This window comes from Tachysurus vachellii, chromosome 18 (assembly GCF_030014155.1).
Source record: "Tachysurus vachellii isolate PV-2020 chromosome 18, HZAU_Pvac_v1, whole genome shotgun sequence".
Classification (NCBI taxonomy): Eukaryota; Metazoa; Chordata; class Actinopteri; order Siluriformes; family Bagridae; genus Tachysurus; species Tachysurus vachellii.
This window is the reverse complement of record NC_083477.1, coordinates 2,058,010-2,076,452: the sequence shown is the minus strand read 5'-3', so window position 1 is coordinate 2,076,452 and position 18,443 is coordinate 2,058,010. Positions and strand designations below refer to the sequence as shown.

General features: G+C 43.4%; 2 protein-coding genes across 2 annotated transcripts in view; both read left to right on the top strand.

Moving 5' to 3' along the window:
* The window catches only part of rpl23 (ribosomal protein L23), a 279,577-nt gene that overhangs the window by 245,105 nt on the left and 16,029 nt on the right, over positions 1–18,443 (top strand). The window lies entirely within an intron of this gene.
* LOC132861506 (deleted in malignant brain tumors 1 protein) overlaps positions 15,938–18,443 on the top strand; it is a 190,423-nt gene continuing 187,917 nt past the window's right edge. The window contains exon 1 of the mRNA XM_060893065.1: positions 15,938–17,641. Within this exon, the coding sequence (XP_060749048.1) occupies positions 17,611–17,641 (31 nt within the window). The 5' untranslated portion in view covers positions 15,938–17,610. The remainder of the gene's footprint in view (positions 17,642–18,443) is intronic.

The window sequence follows — 18,443 nt, the reverse complement described above, 5'->3', positions numbered from 1 at the left end:
GGTTAGTTCCTGGGAGTTGTGTTGACTCATGGGAGGTTATGGAGTGACATGTTGATCATAAAAATAAATATCTTGAGGAAGAATGCTGTTCATCCTTCCAGGAAGATAAATGATCCTGTCATGGCCTGACACTTTACATGTACCCCTTATGTTTCTTTCCTTTGTCACTCGTCTGTTAGGAGACAAGACAAGAGGAAGTGACGAAAGGAAATGAATATTTTTGACACTTGGTGTACTCTGGGGGTTTGAAAAGGTTTCGCCTACAAGTGTGCTTCGAGCTGGTCTTCAACTTTTGGGCTGTAAAAACGTTAAAAATTTTATATGCAGCAAAAATAGTTTGAGGTTTTTTGACTCACTTTAAGAGGAACTGACCATAGAATAAACTCCACCTCTTTGGTTGCATGAAGAAGCATAAAACATCACTTGTCATTACCTCAAGAGGTTCTGTCGGAGCCCGTCTCCAAGTCAACACATCGCAGGGTGATTTGTATTCATATACTTTATAATACTTTTATACTTTATAGTTTTTAATTAAACTTAATTTACTGATAGCACTAACATTAATACAAATAAAACAATGAGAAAGCTCCTCAGACCTGGATGAGAATGAGCAAACTTCTTTATTGTGGTCAATCAGCCAACAATTCTCTAAGAGAAATTGCTAAGTTGAAAGTAACCAAGTAACAAATGAAAAACCCAAAAAGAGCATCTTCATGAAGAGCATCTGCATGCAATCAAAAACAAAACTCTCAAGACATTCTTGCAAAGTAAAGTTTTTACGCCACCCCCCAAGGAGCCCCGGAGCCTCAGAAAATCTCCTCAATATATACCCTGGCGCTTCTAGGTGCCTCCTCTTTGGTTCCCATCCTCTCAGGCACGTTCCCAGTCCCACGGTGGAGTTCCACCTGGTGTCCTTCCTCATATCACCTTATTTACCGGAATTACCGCCTATGTTTTCTAAGTAACCTAACATCCTGTTCCCTACAATCCCCTTATTTCCCATCACCTTTTACCCATATGCCCATTTACGGATTTTCCTCCCCTTGGTTCCCAGGGCCCAGGTCTGGGAGCCCAGGTCTGGGAACCTGGGTCTTCTTCATTCTACATAACAATGTATGAGCTAAGGTCTGGGAACCACAGTCTTCTTCATTCTAAATAACAATTTTGTTATTGTTATTAAAAATGTGCTCAAAAGAGCTTTACTTCCTGGTCAATGTTACCTTTGCTTCTTAGTTTTTTTCATGACAGACGTCCTGAGGATTAATCCTTCATTCAACTACAGTACAATGAGTAAGTTTCTCCTTTGCTATTTTCTTCTGTACATGATTTTTTGAATTTTTTGATGTACATGAATACCCTAAAATTATTACAACATCCTGGGGTTTATTCTCATGTGTCTTATGACTCCAATCATAATTCCCTTAAGGCATATCTCTCTCTCTCTCTCTCTCTCTCTCCTCTTCTTCCTCTGATTCTGGCCCTGAATCCCCTGTTTACACTTTTTCCTCTCCTGTCTACTGAGTTACTATAATAAACACTCCTTTATCCACCCTCTGACTTCTGGTTAATGTAATCTCTAGTATATATTACTGTGATATTATATATAAAATATATATATAGTATTATAATATATAATATATATTATAACTATAATATATTCTCTTAAGGTTCCAGGATTTTTCACAACATCTCTCCCCACTGTGAGACTGTAAAGTATCAGCAAAAACAGAAGCTAAAACAGAACATAAAACCAATAAAATGTAACAAACATGATAGCATAAAACAGAACATCTCTCCCCCCAATAATAATACTGACTACGTCAGACCACAACTCACACGTGCTCTTTCTCAAAGGGTGAGCCAGGAGTGAGCGAAAAACCCTCCAGATGCCGAAATTGAGGGAAAATTCTCACTCTTCCCGCATATATAGCGCGACAGTGAAATCAGTGTCACCAGGGTCACCTAAACATACAGCATAAACATATAACAACAGTTTTAAGGAAGTTATACAGGAAAGAGAGTCAGTGTATACGCAGAGTCACAGGCCACTCACAACTATGGCCAGTTATGATGTAGCACGTACATCCAACAAGGGAGCTTCAATTTTTCGCTTATTCCGCAAAGAATGCCCCATATCCAAGAACGTGTGGGCATAGTACGTATTAGGCAAGACAACCACAGCGTCTGAATCGAGGCGGCCCGATGAGCTGTGGGCCAACCAGTCTGGCAGTGGCGGCAAGTTGACATGAACGTCCGTGTTCAAGACAGGCACCTGTGTGGTGCCTTTGGGGAGGTTGGGATCAGGGACGTCGGAATGGGTGGCACTCCATGGATCTGCACACAACACTTACAAAAGATACACAAACAAGGGAGACACAGCCAAAAAGGGACAGTAGACACAGAACATATGTTTCACGGAATGACGTTTTCTGCAATGAGGATGGACAACCTGAGTTCGTATGGAGACTGTAATACCATAAGGCATGGATTAACTTACAGTGTCTGCCGTCGTCACCACTGGCAGGTTGGCCATTGACAACAATGCCGGTTGTTGAATCTTGGGTCGCCTCTCCTGGTCGCTTAATTCGAATCTTTAGGGTCAGGGTGTAGTGAGACGATGACTGGTTTTTTAGCCCACCGTATTGGGTCCGAAACTACCACCGGAAAGGGACCGGTGAAGTCAAAGGAATACATCACAAAATACAACGTGCCATTTAGTACTTTCTTTTGCTTGCTAGCATGGGTGAATAATCCTAGAGCACACTTCATGTGATTTTCAATAGCCGTCTCGGCTGATGTTGCTGCATTAGTACTGCTGATGCAAAACCTTGTCTTTCTGACACGTATAGGTGAAATGGTTTGCTGTAATCTGGACTAGCCAGCGCTGGGGCTGAGGCTAGTGTGCACTTCAACATCTCGAATGCTGCTAGTGCTTCTGGTGCCCATGTCATCTGTGCATTGGGTTTAGCCTGATCTGTAGCTTTTATTATGCCTCTAAGTGGTTGTACTTTTAAGGCAAAATCGCATATCCATGGTCTACTAAACCCTGCCAAATGTGTTACGATCCCAAAAGGTGTCTAGGGGTATGGATGGGATGCAACAACATGAAATGATAAGGTTGGATTTTCTTTGGTGTGTATGTGGCAATCAACAACCAGGACAACAAAATAGAGGGCAAAACCTGTGTGTATTAATATACAACTGGTAGTGACAAGTGAATGACCAGCTAATATTTACAATATTTACAAAAACCAGGTAATAAAAGACACAAAGGGGGAGAGGGACACGAGCTGTGCCAAAACAAAGAAATAAGCAAAACAAAACCACTCTACCTCGAAATTAACCCTCTAACCTAAACTACAAAAGGAAAAGTAATGAGACAGAGCTTCAGCGCCGGACGACGCCCTAACTAACCTACACTACCTACCCCAAACAAAACGTACAGAGGGTGGCACATGATCCTAACCTAATGTGTCTAATACAGGACTGAGTACCTACGTGTTGCACAATGTATGTCACGTGACGTACTTACCTGTCCACTTTCCCCAATATACACAATGTCACACACAGGGCGAATGACCACTAACATACATACGCACGGTTTGAGGTCGTGGTGCATCATGTATAGCTTGTACATGAGCTGGTAATATATTTCGTGTTGTTCCTTCTAGAACTCGTCCTAAGTATTCCACCTTTCTCTGGCAGAATTGTAGCTTCTCTTTAGAGACCGCAAACAAACAATTGCTGAGAGTCAGGGTGCAATGGGACACTGAAAAAGGCTGAACATAGATCAATTACTGTGTACCATTTTGTTCCCCCTGGAATATTTGATAACAAAGTGTGTGGATCTGGGACTACTGGAGTCTCGGCCAACACTATCTGATTGACTGGTCTCAAATCGTGGACCAATCTCCATTTGTCTGATTTAGGCTTTCTGACTGGAAAAATTGGAGTATTGCACTGACTAAATTGCACGGACTATTGCACGGCAATCTGGACGTATGTATTTTAACCATGGTTTCCATTCCGAATATTCTTCCCATATTTTTGATGTATCTCTGTCCTTGACTTCCATCCAATACACTTTGTCCAGTTCTGTCATTTTCTCTTCTTGGCCTACTACTAGGTATTGTCGAGCTAACATTTTATCCACACTCCTGTTGGCCCACAGTGTATTTTGGCTCCTAGTTTGCAGAGCACATCTCTTCCAAGAAGATTAGCTGGAGTGTCTGGGGAATAAAGTAGAGGTGCTTGCACTACTATTCCTTCTACAGTAATCCATTGTGGCTCGCTAAATCGTAGAGTCTGAGTTTTTCTGAAGCTTTGCGCCTTCTTTTCCAATGCTTGTAAATGTTGCTCCTGTATCAATCAGGAATGGGGCCTGTACTTCATTTCCAATTCCCACCATAATTGTTGGTTCTTGTGCAGGGTGCAGTGAGGTGGTACACTGCACCAGCTCCCCCTCTGGCTTCTCTAGGCCTCTTCACATTCCTCCTGGAGCTGGGCCCAGTGGGCTCCCTCCAGGTGGTACTGGGGCTTGTCCTTGAAACCCTGGGCCCATCCATTGGCCTGCCCAATTTCCAGCTCCTTGTGGTGTTGCTGCAGGTGCTTGCTGCATTCCTGACTGCCCTGCTCTTTGTTGAAACATTGGAGCAGGCATCTGTGCAGGCATCTGTTGTCTTCTCTGGTTTCCCATGACCCCTCCTAGTGCTCCATACTGTAAGTAGGGACAATCATATTTCATGTGACCTGGGTTATTGCAATTCCAGCAGGTTTTTCCTTGTCCTCCTGCTCCACAGGCCGGTCTCTGTGGAGGTTGTCTTCCTTGTCCTCCTCTTCCTCGACCTCTGGTTGCTCCCCATCCGCATTGTAGAGGTGCATACTGAGGATTCATGGGATAACTTGTTGGGTATCCCATGGGATACTGCATCATAGTTGGGGGCAAAGGCTGTGTCTGTGTCACCACCACCTGTGGTACTCCTCCATCTTGGGGTGGTGCTACCTGAACTGCAGCTGGGGCGACCATGACTGCCGCCTGTTTGGTGTATTCTATGTCCTCCTTCTTCTTCTTTTCGTGGCTTTCTTGTTTGTTTCTCGTCAGTTCCCCCAGTTGTGCCTTGTGCAGTTGCACCAACAAGTTCTCTTCAGCCTTCTTTGCCTCCCTTTTCCTTTTCCTGTGAAGTTCTGTATGGTGTATCACATTTGCCTCGAAGGTGGCCCATGGCATAGTGTTCAAACCTGCTACCGTTTCCAGCTGGTCTTGAACTTCTGCTGGAAGTGCCCTTTTCAACATGAGTTTGAACAGAGTCATACTTGCGGGCGTTTCATCCCACGAGGCTCCCATTTCCTCCCTCCAAGACTCCTGGAGTTTCAATATAAACTGGGCAACTCCCTCCTCTTCATCCAGCTTTAGTTTCTCCACTTTGCCCGGATCAGCTTTAGTTGGGTATGCTTCCCTTAGCACATTCCATAGGATATTCCTGTATGGACCGAAAGCTATTCCGTCTCCCCTTGGATCGTCTGCCATTCTCTTCAATCCAGCCTTATACATCATTTAAGCTTTTCCTATGGTCTGGCATAGGCTGTTGTCGCAGGTGTTTTTGTATTCTGGGAGTGCTATGGGACTGCTGCTCCTGCTCACGAGTGTCTTCTCTTAGCCATTGTTACGTGAGGTTTATTGCTTCAAGGTAATTGGGTCCTCCCACCATGACTCCTTTCTATCACCTCCTTTTTTAGCAGCCATCTGCGGACTCTTTGGCCTTCCTGCTTGTATGTCTTTTTTTTTTGTTCTTCCTGTCTCCTTCTATCGTGGACGTCTGGGAGAGGGGAGCTGGGCTCTTTTTTTCTCCATGTCTTTATCTCCTGCTGATACCTGTTGTATTAACCCCTTGACTTGCCCGCTTGTGATCTCCAGTTCTACTTCTTGTACTTTGCCTCCTTTGCCCAACTGTATTGACGGATCCCGTTGTACTCGGATTTGTAATGTTCGTTATAAGATGGGGGCTGGAGCTGCTCCTCACATTCACCTGATGGTGGGGCTGTAGCCTTCTCTTTCTCCTGTTCTTTACTCTGTTCTCCCTCTGACCCTGTAAAGCCCACTGTTGCAGAATTACAACATCACCTTTAACAATTTTTTTTTTTTGTACACACATAGTTAATGAGTTCTATTGTTTGTCCTCATAATGCTACTGGATAAAAGAAGTGTTTATTTGTCCGGTCACCTGACCATGAACTCACCCTACCTACAAACTTCGCGTTGAGCTTATCATGACTGGATTTGTCATGGATTTGACTGGATTCAAACAAATAAAATTCCTCCCATACTTTTTCCTGAGTTTATTACAATGTCTAGAACACATACATATTTAGTTGTTTTGTAAATTTAGAGATTTAGAGCTTGTTATGTCCATGTTGTAATTCTACAACTTTGGGCCAGAGTGGTAGTCAAAATAGCCTGTGCCCCTTACACATTACATAAGGACACTGCATAATCACAAATTGAAATTTAAACTGTTAGATGATTAATTGTAACTCATTTCCAAAGAGCCCAAAGTTGCAATATTATAACATTTCCCTAAAAACTTACTAGAATGTGAAAAAATAGACAAATCTTTATTTCCTACATCAGAGGCTTCCTAAAACACTATATGAGTGGCTAAAAATATTTTGCTTATTATTTTCCAGTATCTTCAATATTCTCTCATCAAATGTTCCTTGTTTAGGCCACTGCAACTCTCCCTTTGTCCGGTCTTGCCACTTTTTCATGTACTTCTTGATTTCTTTTTTCAGCATCCTTGTGCTTTATTATTATAATTGCAGCTGGAGTGATCAGACTTTTTCCTCCATCATGCACCCCTATCTCACCCTTGTGGCACTGTCACATGGTACTGGATTTCTGTGTATTGTTGACCATTTCAGCTGAACGTTTATTCTTTTTCTGGTAAACGTGGTTGTGCAGGATTCCCTCTAGTATGGCTCTCAAGAGAAACACGGCAGATATTAGGATCTCAATCTATAAGTACTAAAAGTACAACTTTAATTATAATTAAATTAAATTATAATTAATTAAATTTAAATGAAAATTGATTAAATCAATCAACTACATAATCAACCAAGTATTGACCCATTCCATTAAGTAACTCACTAATCAATCAGATAAACTACCAGTTAATCAATTAATTATTTAATCCAGTCCAGATTAAAATTAAATTGTTGCAGTCACTCGGTAAATTCTCCCAATGTAATGAGTCTGTCTGTGTTTCTGTCCTGTTTCTGTCTGCTGTCTTTCCCGGTTGTTAATTGTTTGCTCCGCCCACTCTTTGGTTTCCATGGACATTCATTGTACTCCTTCTCTCCTTCAGGTGTCTTGTCTTTGTCTTTAATTAGTTCTGCTGTGTGATTGGTTCTTGTCTCTTATTTATACTCTGTTTGTTCACTTCCCTGGTGTTGGTCGTTGTTAGATGTTGGATGTTGGTGTGCCTGTTTCCTGTTTCCTGTTTCCTGTAAGCTCTGTGTTCTGCCCTGTTCTGTTCTGTCTGTTTAGCTGTTTCTTGTGTTTTTGGACTATTAAACTTTAAAATCTGCATTTGGATCCTCACTCGCCTTTGTCCTGCACCGTAACAGAACGACCAACCACATGGATCCAGCAGACATTTTGTTTTGTTTGTATCAGGGGGATTCCCCAATTGAGGAGTATACGGAGGTATTCCTGGACTTATGCAATCAGGTGGATTTTGGGGAGAGGGCCCTTAAGGACATCTTCCGGCATGGATTGAAGGACGGGCTGTGCTACCTAGTGCCATTGGGCCAAGAGGTGGGGCCTTTCACGGACCTGGCCAACATAGCGTTGCTCCTGGGCGGGTCCTCCCTAACCGTGCACAGGACAGAGTCGGACACCGACCCTAAATATTTTTTGGGGGTGGGCAGTAGGCGTCGGGGTCCGTGGGCTGCGGAGCCAGGCCAGCCACGGACGCCCGAGGCCCCTACAGTACCTCGGTCCGACCCAGACCTGTGCACACCAGTGACCGAACCCGTCCACATGGGTGCCAGACCGGAAAGCTCGGGCGAGGCCCGGGGGAACCGGCTGATCGCCAAGCTGGCGGACACCCCGATGACGTCGGTTCGGGCGGCCGGCATCCCTACGGCACTGGCTGGAGCACCGAAGGCACCCGAAGCGCATGAGCTTGCTGAAGCACATGAACCTGTTGAGGTTCCCGAACCTGCTGAAACGCCTGAACCTGCTGAAACGCCTGAACCTGCTGAAGCACTTGAACCCGCCGAAGCACATGAACCCGCCGAAGCGCCCGAACCCGCCGAAGCGCCCGAACCCGCCGAAGCGCCCGAACCCGCCGAAGCACTTGAACCCGCCGAAGCACTTGAACCCGCCTCTGTAATGAGTCTGTCTGTGTTTCTGTCCTGTTTCTGTCTGCTGTCTTTCCCGGTTGTTAATTGTTTGCTCCGCCCACTCTTTGGTTTCCATGGACATTCATTGTACTCCTTCTCTCCTTCAGGTGTCTTGTCTTTGTCTTTAATTAGTTCTGCTGTGTGATTGGTTCTTGTCTCTTATTTATACTCTGTTTGTTCACTTCCCTGGTGTTGGTCGTTGTTAGATGTTGGATGTTGGTGTGCCTGTTTCCTGTTTCCTGTTTCCTGTAAGCTCTGTGTTCTGCCCTGTTCTGTTCTGTCTGTTTAGCTGTTTCTTGTGTTTTTGGACTATTAAACTTTAAAATCTGCATTTGGATCCTCACTCGCCTTTGTCCTGCACCGTAACACCCAACTGGTTTATTATCCTCATCTAACGACTCACTTATAACATCATGTAATGATGTGTCCTCTAGCCGGTTAGAGAATGCCCCAGATTGGAAAAAAAAACAATCTCTTATTTTAGATGCAAGTATCAGGGTGATTCAAGGCCTTACTGGCACAGAGTTACAGAGGCTAGAATGGAGGTTTCATTTCCACCCAAATAATTTTACTGTGAAAAATACTCCAAGATACTACGGTAAACACATGCCAGGAGCTAATGAACAACTCAAGGTCATAGCCACATGTCTTAGCTTACACCAAAAAATGTTTGAAGTCAAAAAGACCCAAGAATGGATTTTATATGAATGTTTTACACTAGGCAGTAGTATTTGCTCCAAAAAAAAAACACAGGAAAGCTATTCTGTGTGTGTGTGTGTGCTCTAGGATTGCGCAACACTGCCAGATGGCCCTTATCGCACCTCGACTGCAAAACCAAACGCAACTGCCAAACAAATGGAGGGTGTTCCGAATACAATGGAGAGCCGTCATTGGCCTTTAAGCTGTCTATCTCTGCTCTACGGGCACCTATTGGCTTATGTGAGGGCTTGTTTGATTCCTAAGAGTCTGGACTACAAATCTGACACCGAATTGTTGTTGTCTAAGCCTCCAATGGGAAGTGGGAGATGAACTTCTGCTTACGGTTTTCGGTCAGAACCGTAATGATTGTGAGGCGAGCAAAGTGATGTGGATAATAAGGCTTAGGTATTCCAATTCCAATGGACTCTTGGGTATCTATGAAAAAATAACTTTCCAAATTTGTTTTGGAAGATATTACCCCAGTGAAGAAAGCGAAGAGCTTAAAGGCAAGTAAACAAACTGAACTAGCGCCGCCTAGTTCAGGTAACGATCAAATTGATTACATTTGTACGACTACTATAAATCATATTATGCTTTGTGTGTGGGCTTAATAAATAAAACATGACCGTGTATTTAGAGGATCTAATGCTCAAAAGTTACAATGAAGTTGATGCAGCCTCATCCCCTAGCGGTGCTCGTAATACTGGGCGAAGCTGTGCGTGTCCGTGATGTTGTTACTAAGAGGAATTAGGATGATGATGATGACTGTTCTTGAATATAAAACGCAACAAAATAATTCTCTTTTCTCGTTTTACTCAGGATATTAACTGCTCTTCATGCAATCCTTTGTGTGTAGCCGGATGTGCTGAATCGTGCGTATCGTGCCGTGTTCTACTGTAACAGAGTACAAGAACTTCTTTACGTAAGTCCGAATTTCAAAAATCTGTACTTTACTTCGCTTTTTTAATTTTGAACTTAACCTTTCCACTTTTATTCCGTTATATTTCCACTAAGCATCTTCGTTACTCGTTACTACAGACTAAAACCAGACAAATGCCATAAGGGAGATTACACTGCTCCTAGACTGGATTGCATTACGCACATCCGCACGCTCCATGGAAAAGCACAAGCGCGCGCAGCGTGCACGCGCTGTCAGAGCTGGAAAGAGCGCAAAAACACCCAACCGCGGTGAAATGTCACAATTCTTGTTACCACAGTTACAGCACAAACAAAATATTAATGCAAACACTCCATGCAATACTTCATAAACATAATAATTATTGCTCTGGTCTTTGTCTTGTCAATATTATTATTATTTTTTTATTTATTTTTTTTTTGTTTTGTTTTTTTGATGACTACATGCTGGACACACTGTGGAGACTGCACACATACATGAACTGATCTAATTCAAATTTTGGTGTCCGCTTCTGCCCTTTTACATAATACCATAATTTTTTCTGACTATGTAGTCATATAATATAAACCTCTTGCTTTAAATTCACACTGAGGCTAAAAAAACCCTACAGATGAAATCCTAAACCCTGCTCCTAGCTTACCTAAAATCACTATCAATCACAATCAAATTCACAATCACTGAATTTTACTTCTTATTTCTACTTCAGCTTCTTAAGTACAGTATATATCAGATACTTTGAGACGTTTTGCTTAAATATCATTATAAAAGGTGTTATAATATATGGTAAAATATTCTACCAAAATCTTTTTCTAGTATGATACTTGCACTTTTATTCAAGTATTGTTTTCTACTACTTTATACAATACTGGTGTCGTGCTTACTTACCTCTGTTCTTTACTTACCCACACACCACACTTTTACTACATCAAACAGCAATCCGAATCGTCATTCGGTTCAACAAGTATGCCCACAATACAATACAATACAACACAACACAACACAATAACACAATAACCACATATACACAACAAGTATGCCCATAAACAATTCCATACACATTTTACACATTACTGTGCACTCATTACCGTACATTTATTTGTTTACGTACACTTATCATCATGCACTTTATTTGTTTACGTACACTTATCACCGTGTACTTTATTTGTTTATGTACACTTATCACTTGTGTACTTATTATCGTGTCCTTTATGTACACACGTACACTTATCACCGTGTACTTATATTGTGTACTTATTATTGTGTACTTATCTATGTACACACGTACACTTATCACCGTGTACTTATATTGTGTACTTATATTGTGTACTTATTATTGTGTACTTATTATTGTACACACGCACACTTATCACGTACACTTATTATCATACACTTATTATCATACACTTAATACCGGGCACTTTACCGTACACCTGTTACCGGGCACTTTACCGTACACCTATTACCGGGCACTTTACCGTGCACCTATTACCGGGCACTTTACTGTGCACCTATTACCGGGAGCCCCCCCCATCCCTACCAAGCAGACCTGTCTCAACCGACAGCGGTATCTAGGGACTAACGCGTTTTCACCACCTGCCCGTTCTGTCCCGGCCTGTGAGTTTAATAGCACTCACACCGGCGGTACGCCACAGGAATTTTTTTTCCAGGCCAAACCACAACACAGTATATCTGTTGCAAAAAATAAATATCCACTCATGAGATTTTTCCACACACACACACAGTCACACATCAAAACCTTATCTACTTATGGGGCTTTCCCTTTGCTTTTTCTCATCCAGTTCTTTATTTCACCCTTAGGAGTTCTTGATTTCGAGGGTGGCTGTCTGCCTTCCTCTCCAGGGCCACCCCTCCCCCATCAGGCCACAGATTCACTATACACAGACTTTTGACTATAACAGGCGTCTGCTTACCTTGTTATTATGGCCGGCCTCTGTAGCCCTTCAGAGAGAGTGGCCCCGGTTCTGGAGGCAGCTCACGCCGTCCCTATAGAGTCCCATCTGGGGTGCCATTAAATATGTCGTAACTTAGAGCCCGTCTCCAAGTTGACACATCGCAGGGTGATTTGTACTTATATATTTTATAATACTTTTATACTTTATAGTTTTTAATTAAACTTAATTTACTGATGGCACTAACATTAATACAAATAAAACAATGAGAAAGCTCCTCAGACCTGGATGAGAATGAGCAAACTTCTTTATTGTGGTCAATCAGCCAACAATTCTCTAAGAGAAATTGCTAAGTTGAAAGTAACAAAGTAACAAATGAAAAACCCAAAAAGAGCATCTTCATTGAAGAGCATCTGCATGCAATCAAAAACAAAACTCTCAAGCCGTTCTTGCAAAGTAAAGTTTTTACGCCCCCCCAGGAGCCCCGGAGCCTCAGAAAATCTCCCCAATATATACCCTGGCACTTCTAGGTGCCTTCTCTTTGGTTCCCATCCTCTCAGGCACGTTCCCAGTCCCACGGTGGAGTTCCACCTGGTGTCCTTCCTCATCATCACCTTATTTACCGGAATTACCTCCTATGTTTTCTAAGTAACCTAACTGTTATGAGAGCCATGAGGGCTCCCTCTGCTGGCCTGCAGAGGAATTGCTGCACTTTATCATCAGGACTCTAATTCCCACAATCCATTGCTCCACCCACTCAGCACACCTGTTTCCTCTTTGTAATCACCTGGTCTATTTAAACTCACTCAGAACTCTCTTATGACGCGAAGTACTGTTAGCCTGTCTGCATACTGAGCGTATTTCTCTGTTCCGTCTATTGCCTTGTTTTGACCCTGCCTGTTTTTCGTGTTTGTGATTGTTTACTACCTGCCCTGACCTACGCCTGGATTATTGACTACTGCTTTTGGATTTCCTTTGTTGTTGCTGTTTGCCTGGTGTTTTGACCCTTGCCTGTTTTTGGATTTTGATAATAAACCTGCACTTGGATCTAACCGGTTTCACGCTCATGACAGAATACTTCGCCCGACAAGATCCAGCGGTTTATTTCATCCACTCTGGTTTCATCACTGCATCAGCCATAAACTCAACAACCAAATCCATCATTCCCAGTAAGTTTTCCGGCACCTTTTTCGACCACTCATCTAGGATTCAGCAGTGATATTTCCCCGTTTCGATTGGTGTGTTCCCGTACCCCGACATGTACAGATACAGCGGCATACAAATCCAAGTGCTGGCCCCCTCCACTGAGGAAGAATGGTGGGACAGGTTGGATGACTTGATGTCCCTCCGCCAACAAGGACGAGCGGTGAGTTGTTTTGCCCAATTATTCTGGACATGTGCGGCTGGCTTGAAATTCAGCGACGTGGAATTAAAGTTGTACTTAAATGACTGTTTGGATGAACCTTTGTCTCAAGCAGAAACACAAAGCTTACAAATTTTGGACTTTTGGGGGTTTGTCAGTAATTTAGAAAGCCGAACCCGATGGAACTTATGGGAAAAAACGTAAAAAAAACTATGCCAGTCTCTGCTCCTAAAACAGCCGCTGCCACGCCTGCCTCTACTCCCAAAATGGCCGCCAACATGCCTGTCTAAGATCATAAAATGGCCGCTACTATGCCTGAACCCTTGTCTAGGAGGGCAATCAGAAGAAAACGCTTCTCAAGCAAGACTGCCGTGTCTCCACCTACCCCTATAATGGTTACCGTCTTACCTGCACTGGTTTTCAATAGGGCTACCACGGTATCTGCACCAAATGTTAAAAGAGCCACTGTCCTGACAACACCTGTCCCTCAGAGGGCCGTTACCATCCCGGCACCTGTCGTCAAGATTGCTGCCATTCCTGCATCCCAACCACTTCCCAAAATGGCTGCCACTTCTGAGCCAATCCACAAAATGGCTGCCTCACCTATCTCTCCTGCTCCTGCAAAGCCACAACTACTAGTGTCTAGTCTACTGGACCCCCTGATAACGTCTGTACGGGTGTCTAAGAGTCGAAAAACAGTTTTGTCAAGTTCAATGATCCCCAGGGCTACAGAGGTATGTTCTCTTAATCCCATGCCTCCTGTATTTGCTATGGCACCGCAGTATGCTTTCTGCCCTTCTGTTTCACCAGGCAGTTCCCAAATCCATGACTCGGAACCATCTGACTCCTCCGGACCAGCTGAATCACCTGAACCATTTGAACCATCTGAAGCCCCTGAACCTGCTGAAGCACCTGAACCAACCAAACCATTTGAACCGGCTGGAGCACCTGAACTGGCTGGAGCACCTGAACCGGCTGAACCTGCTGAAGCACCTGAACCTGCTGAAGCACCTGAATCTGCTGGCGCAACTGAAGCACCTGAACCTGCTGAAGCACCTGAACCGACCTGAACCTGCTGAAGCACCTGAACCTGCTGGAGTAAATGAAGCGCCTGAACCTGCTGAGACGCCTGAACCTGCTGAGACGCCTGAACCTGCTGAGACGCCTGAACCTGCTGAGACGCCTGAACCTGCTGGGGCAAATGAAGCGCCTGAACCTGCTGGGGCAAATGAAGCACCTGAACCTGCTGGGGCAAATGAAGCACCTGAACCTGCTGGGGCAAATGAAGCACCTGAACCTGCTGAAGCACCTGAACCTGCTGGAGTAAATGAAGCACCTGAACCTGCTGAAGCACCTGAACCTGCTGAGACGCCTGAACCTGCTGAGACGCCTGAACCTGCTGAGACGCCTGAACCTGCTGAGACGCCTGAACCTGCTGAGACGCCTGAACCTGCTGAGACGCCTGAACCTGCTGGGGCAAATGAAGCACCTGAACCTGCTGAAGCACCTGAACCTGCTGGAGTAAATGAAGCACCTGAACCTGCTGAGACACCTGAACCTGCTGGAGCAAATGAAGCACCTGAACCTGCTGAAGCACCTGAACCTGCCGAAACTGCTGAATGTGCTGAAGCAGCTGAAACTGCCGAATCTGCTGAAGCAAATGAATCACCTGAACCTGCTGAAGCAAATGAATCACCTGAACCTGCTGAGGCACCTGAACCTGCTGGAGCACCTGAAACTGCCGAATCACCTGAAGCGTCTGAATCTGCTGAAGCACCTGAATCAACTGAATCATCAGAGTCACCAAGGTCACGTGAGCCGTCTGCTCTTTCTATTAAGGCTGGAAAGGTTGAATGTGGGTCTCCTGAGCGATCTGTCTTGACCAAGTCGGCTGAGCCTACATTTTCGGAATTGCCTGTCACGACCATAAAGCCCGTTTCTGAGTTTCCTGTGCTTCCTGTAGAGGCTGAGATGGTCATCCATGAATTCCTTGTAGCATATAGGTCAGTTAGTATGGTCACTCCTAAGCTCCAAAGACCCTCTACCCCTGCCACAATAGCTGTGAACAACCCCCATAGACTATCAACAGACGTGCAATATCACAACTCCCATAGACCTTCGGACCTTGCCAGACTAACCATGCACGACTTCCAGGGTCTCAATGTCTCATCAAAAACAGTCGACCCTGAACTATTTGCTCCGTCTAAGATGGCCAACTATGAACTCTCTGCCTGGCCCAAGATGGTCGTTTCTGGGTTCCCTGAGCTCTCTGCCTGGCCTGAACCAACCGATTTTCCTGTGTTATCTGTCCTGTGTTTTGTTTCACTGGCTTTGCCAGCCCCTCTACCTCCTGTCCCTGTTTACAGGCTCAGAATACCTCCAGCACCACCTTGGATTGCGATGCTGACCAGTTTACTGAGCTACTCTGTGGCACCACCCTGGTCTCCAGTCCTGCTCTGGTCTCTGGCTCCGCCCTGGCCTTCAGCTCCGCCGGCTCCGCCCTGGCCTTCAGCTCCGCCGGCTCCGCTCTGGCCTTCAGCGCCACCGGCTCCGCCCTGCCCTCTACCGCCACATGGACCTGGCCCGCCTTCCCACCCCCGTTCCGCCTCCGCTCCGCCACCCTCCTGATCTGGAATCCACTCCTGGGGGGGCTCTGTTATGAGAGCCATGGGGGCTCTGTTATGAGAGCCATGAGGGCTCCCTCTGCTGGCCTGCAGAGGAATTGCTGCACTTTATCATCAGGACTTTAATTCCCACAATCCATTGCTCCACCCACTCAGCACACCTGTTTCCTGTTTGTAATCACCTGGTCTATTTAAGATCACTCAGAACTCTCTTATGACGCGAAGAACTGTTAGCCTGTCTGCATACTGAGCGTATTTCTCTGTTCCGTCTATTGCCTTGTTTTGACCCTGCCTGTTTTTTGTGTTTGTGATTGTTTACTACCTGCCCTGACCTACGCCTGGATTATTGACTACTGCTTTTGGATTTCCTTTGTTGTTGCTGTTTGCCTGGTGTTTTGACCCTCGCCTGTCTTGGGATTTTGATAATAAACCTGCACTTGGATCTAACCGGTTTCACGCTCATGACACTAACATCCTGTTCCCTACAATCCCCTTATTTCCCATCACCTTTTACCCATATGCCCATTTACGGATTTTCCTCCCCTTGGTTCCCAGGGCCCAGGTCTGGGAACCACGGTCTTCATTCTAAATAACAATTTTGTTATTATTAAAAATGTGCTCAAAAGAGCTTTACTTCCTGGTCAATGTTACCTTTGCTTCTTAGTTTTTTCATGACAGACGTCCTGAGGATTAATCCTTCATTCAACTACAGTACAATGAGTAAGTTTCTCCTTTGCTATTTTCTTCTGTACATGATTTTTTACTGATTATAAGTCACTCTATGAGTCTTGTTTATGTCAAAAGTTATTATGTTAGAAGCTCTTATTTATTCATCTTATATTGTTACTATTGCTAAGCTATTGCTGCTATAATGTTGTTTGTGTACTAATGGAGTTCTCTGACTCCTTAAGCCTGCTAAACTTCTGAATTTATGATCTCAGCCTGTCTTTGCCCAGGCTGGGCTTGCTTACGCATATCTCAAGCTTCAGTTCCTCTATCTCTACTAAGTTAGTCCCCTTATCTCCCCTTATATCCTTTGCCTCAGGGTCAGCCAATTCATCCTGGTCACACCATCTGGTCCTTGCCTCATCATCCTCGTCCTTCCCCCTACCCAAGGCCAGTGCCTGTTGACGTCTACCTGGATCTCCAGATTACACTCCTACTTCGCACGTTTACTAAGTTTATTTATAATAAACATATAAACATTTCCTCTTTTATCCACCCTCTGACTCAAGTGTGGTTATTTTATTCTCTAGTTATATATTACCTTAAAATTATTACAATATCCTGGGGTTTATTCCCATGTGTCTTATGACTCCAATCATAATTCCCTTAAGGCATCTCTCTCTCTCTCTCTCTCTCTCTCTCTCTCTCTCTCTCCCTCCCTCTCTCTCTCTCTCCCCTCTTCTTCCTCCAATTCTGGCCCTGAATCCCGTTTACACTTTTTCCTCTCCTGTCTACTGAGTTACTATAATAAACACTCCTTTATCCACCCTCTGACTTCTGGTTAATGTAATCTCTAGTATACATTACTGTGATAGTGTGTGTGTATATAGTATTATAATATATATTATAACTATAATTTTCTTATATTCTCTTAAGGTTCCAGGATTTTTCACAACAGTTCCTCGTGAGAGGAAAGCAGCAGTGAACATTGTAATTAGCATCAAACTGATTTACATCTTAAGGACCAGGATGATGAATCTTCACCTCACTTTAACGCTCGGTAAATTCAACATTTATATCAATACGTTTGTCTTGTAATCAATATTATTGTATAATTTCCACTTTTTACATGTGTGGGGTATATCCTTTGGGTTATTTGTATATATAACAGGATTATTTTTTAAAATAATATATTTCTATTTTTTAATGTATAAGTAATATATAAATTTCTTACTACCATTTGGATGATGTCAGAATTTAAATATTTCTGTAATATTTAAGTGAAGATGTTCGCTAGATGAAGACATTTACAGAGCAGGTTTACTTTTAACTGAAAATTCCAATACAATAATCATCAACCTTTTTTTTTTTTTTGAAAAATGTTTAATATCTTTCTCAAAAGGAATAAAAATTAATTTTGCACAAACTTAGAAACACAATTCTCAATTCTAAAACTAAGATCCTAAAATACAGAAAAAGTTTTAAAAGAGGTTTTGGAAGAAAAACAGTTAAAAATAAGTTTCATGTAGTTTCTACTCCATGTTTTTAATTGTCCACAATTTTCTGTATATAAATAGAGTCTTTGTGGTTTGTCACATGTTTGCAGTGTGCCAGAGATGTTTTACTTCTCATTTTCTGAATTGCTGACTTCAGTAAAATGCAAGAAACAGATGTTTTGCCTTTCTTTTGTCAAAGAAAGGCAAAAGTTTATTCTTATAAGCGTCAGACATTTCCATCGGTCTGTTACTATAAAAACAGTAACATAATAAAAAAAAGTTTGTTAATATAAAGCTATTATATTTATATGTACTCTTTTTATACATTTACCATCTACTTTATCAGGAATCAGGAAAACAATTATA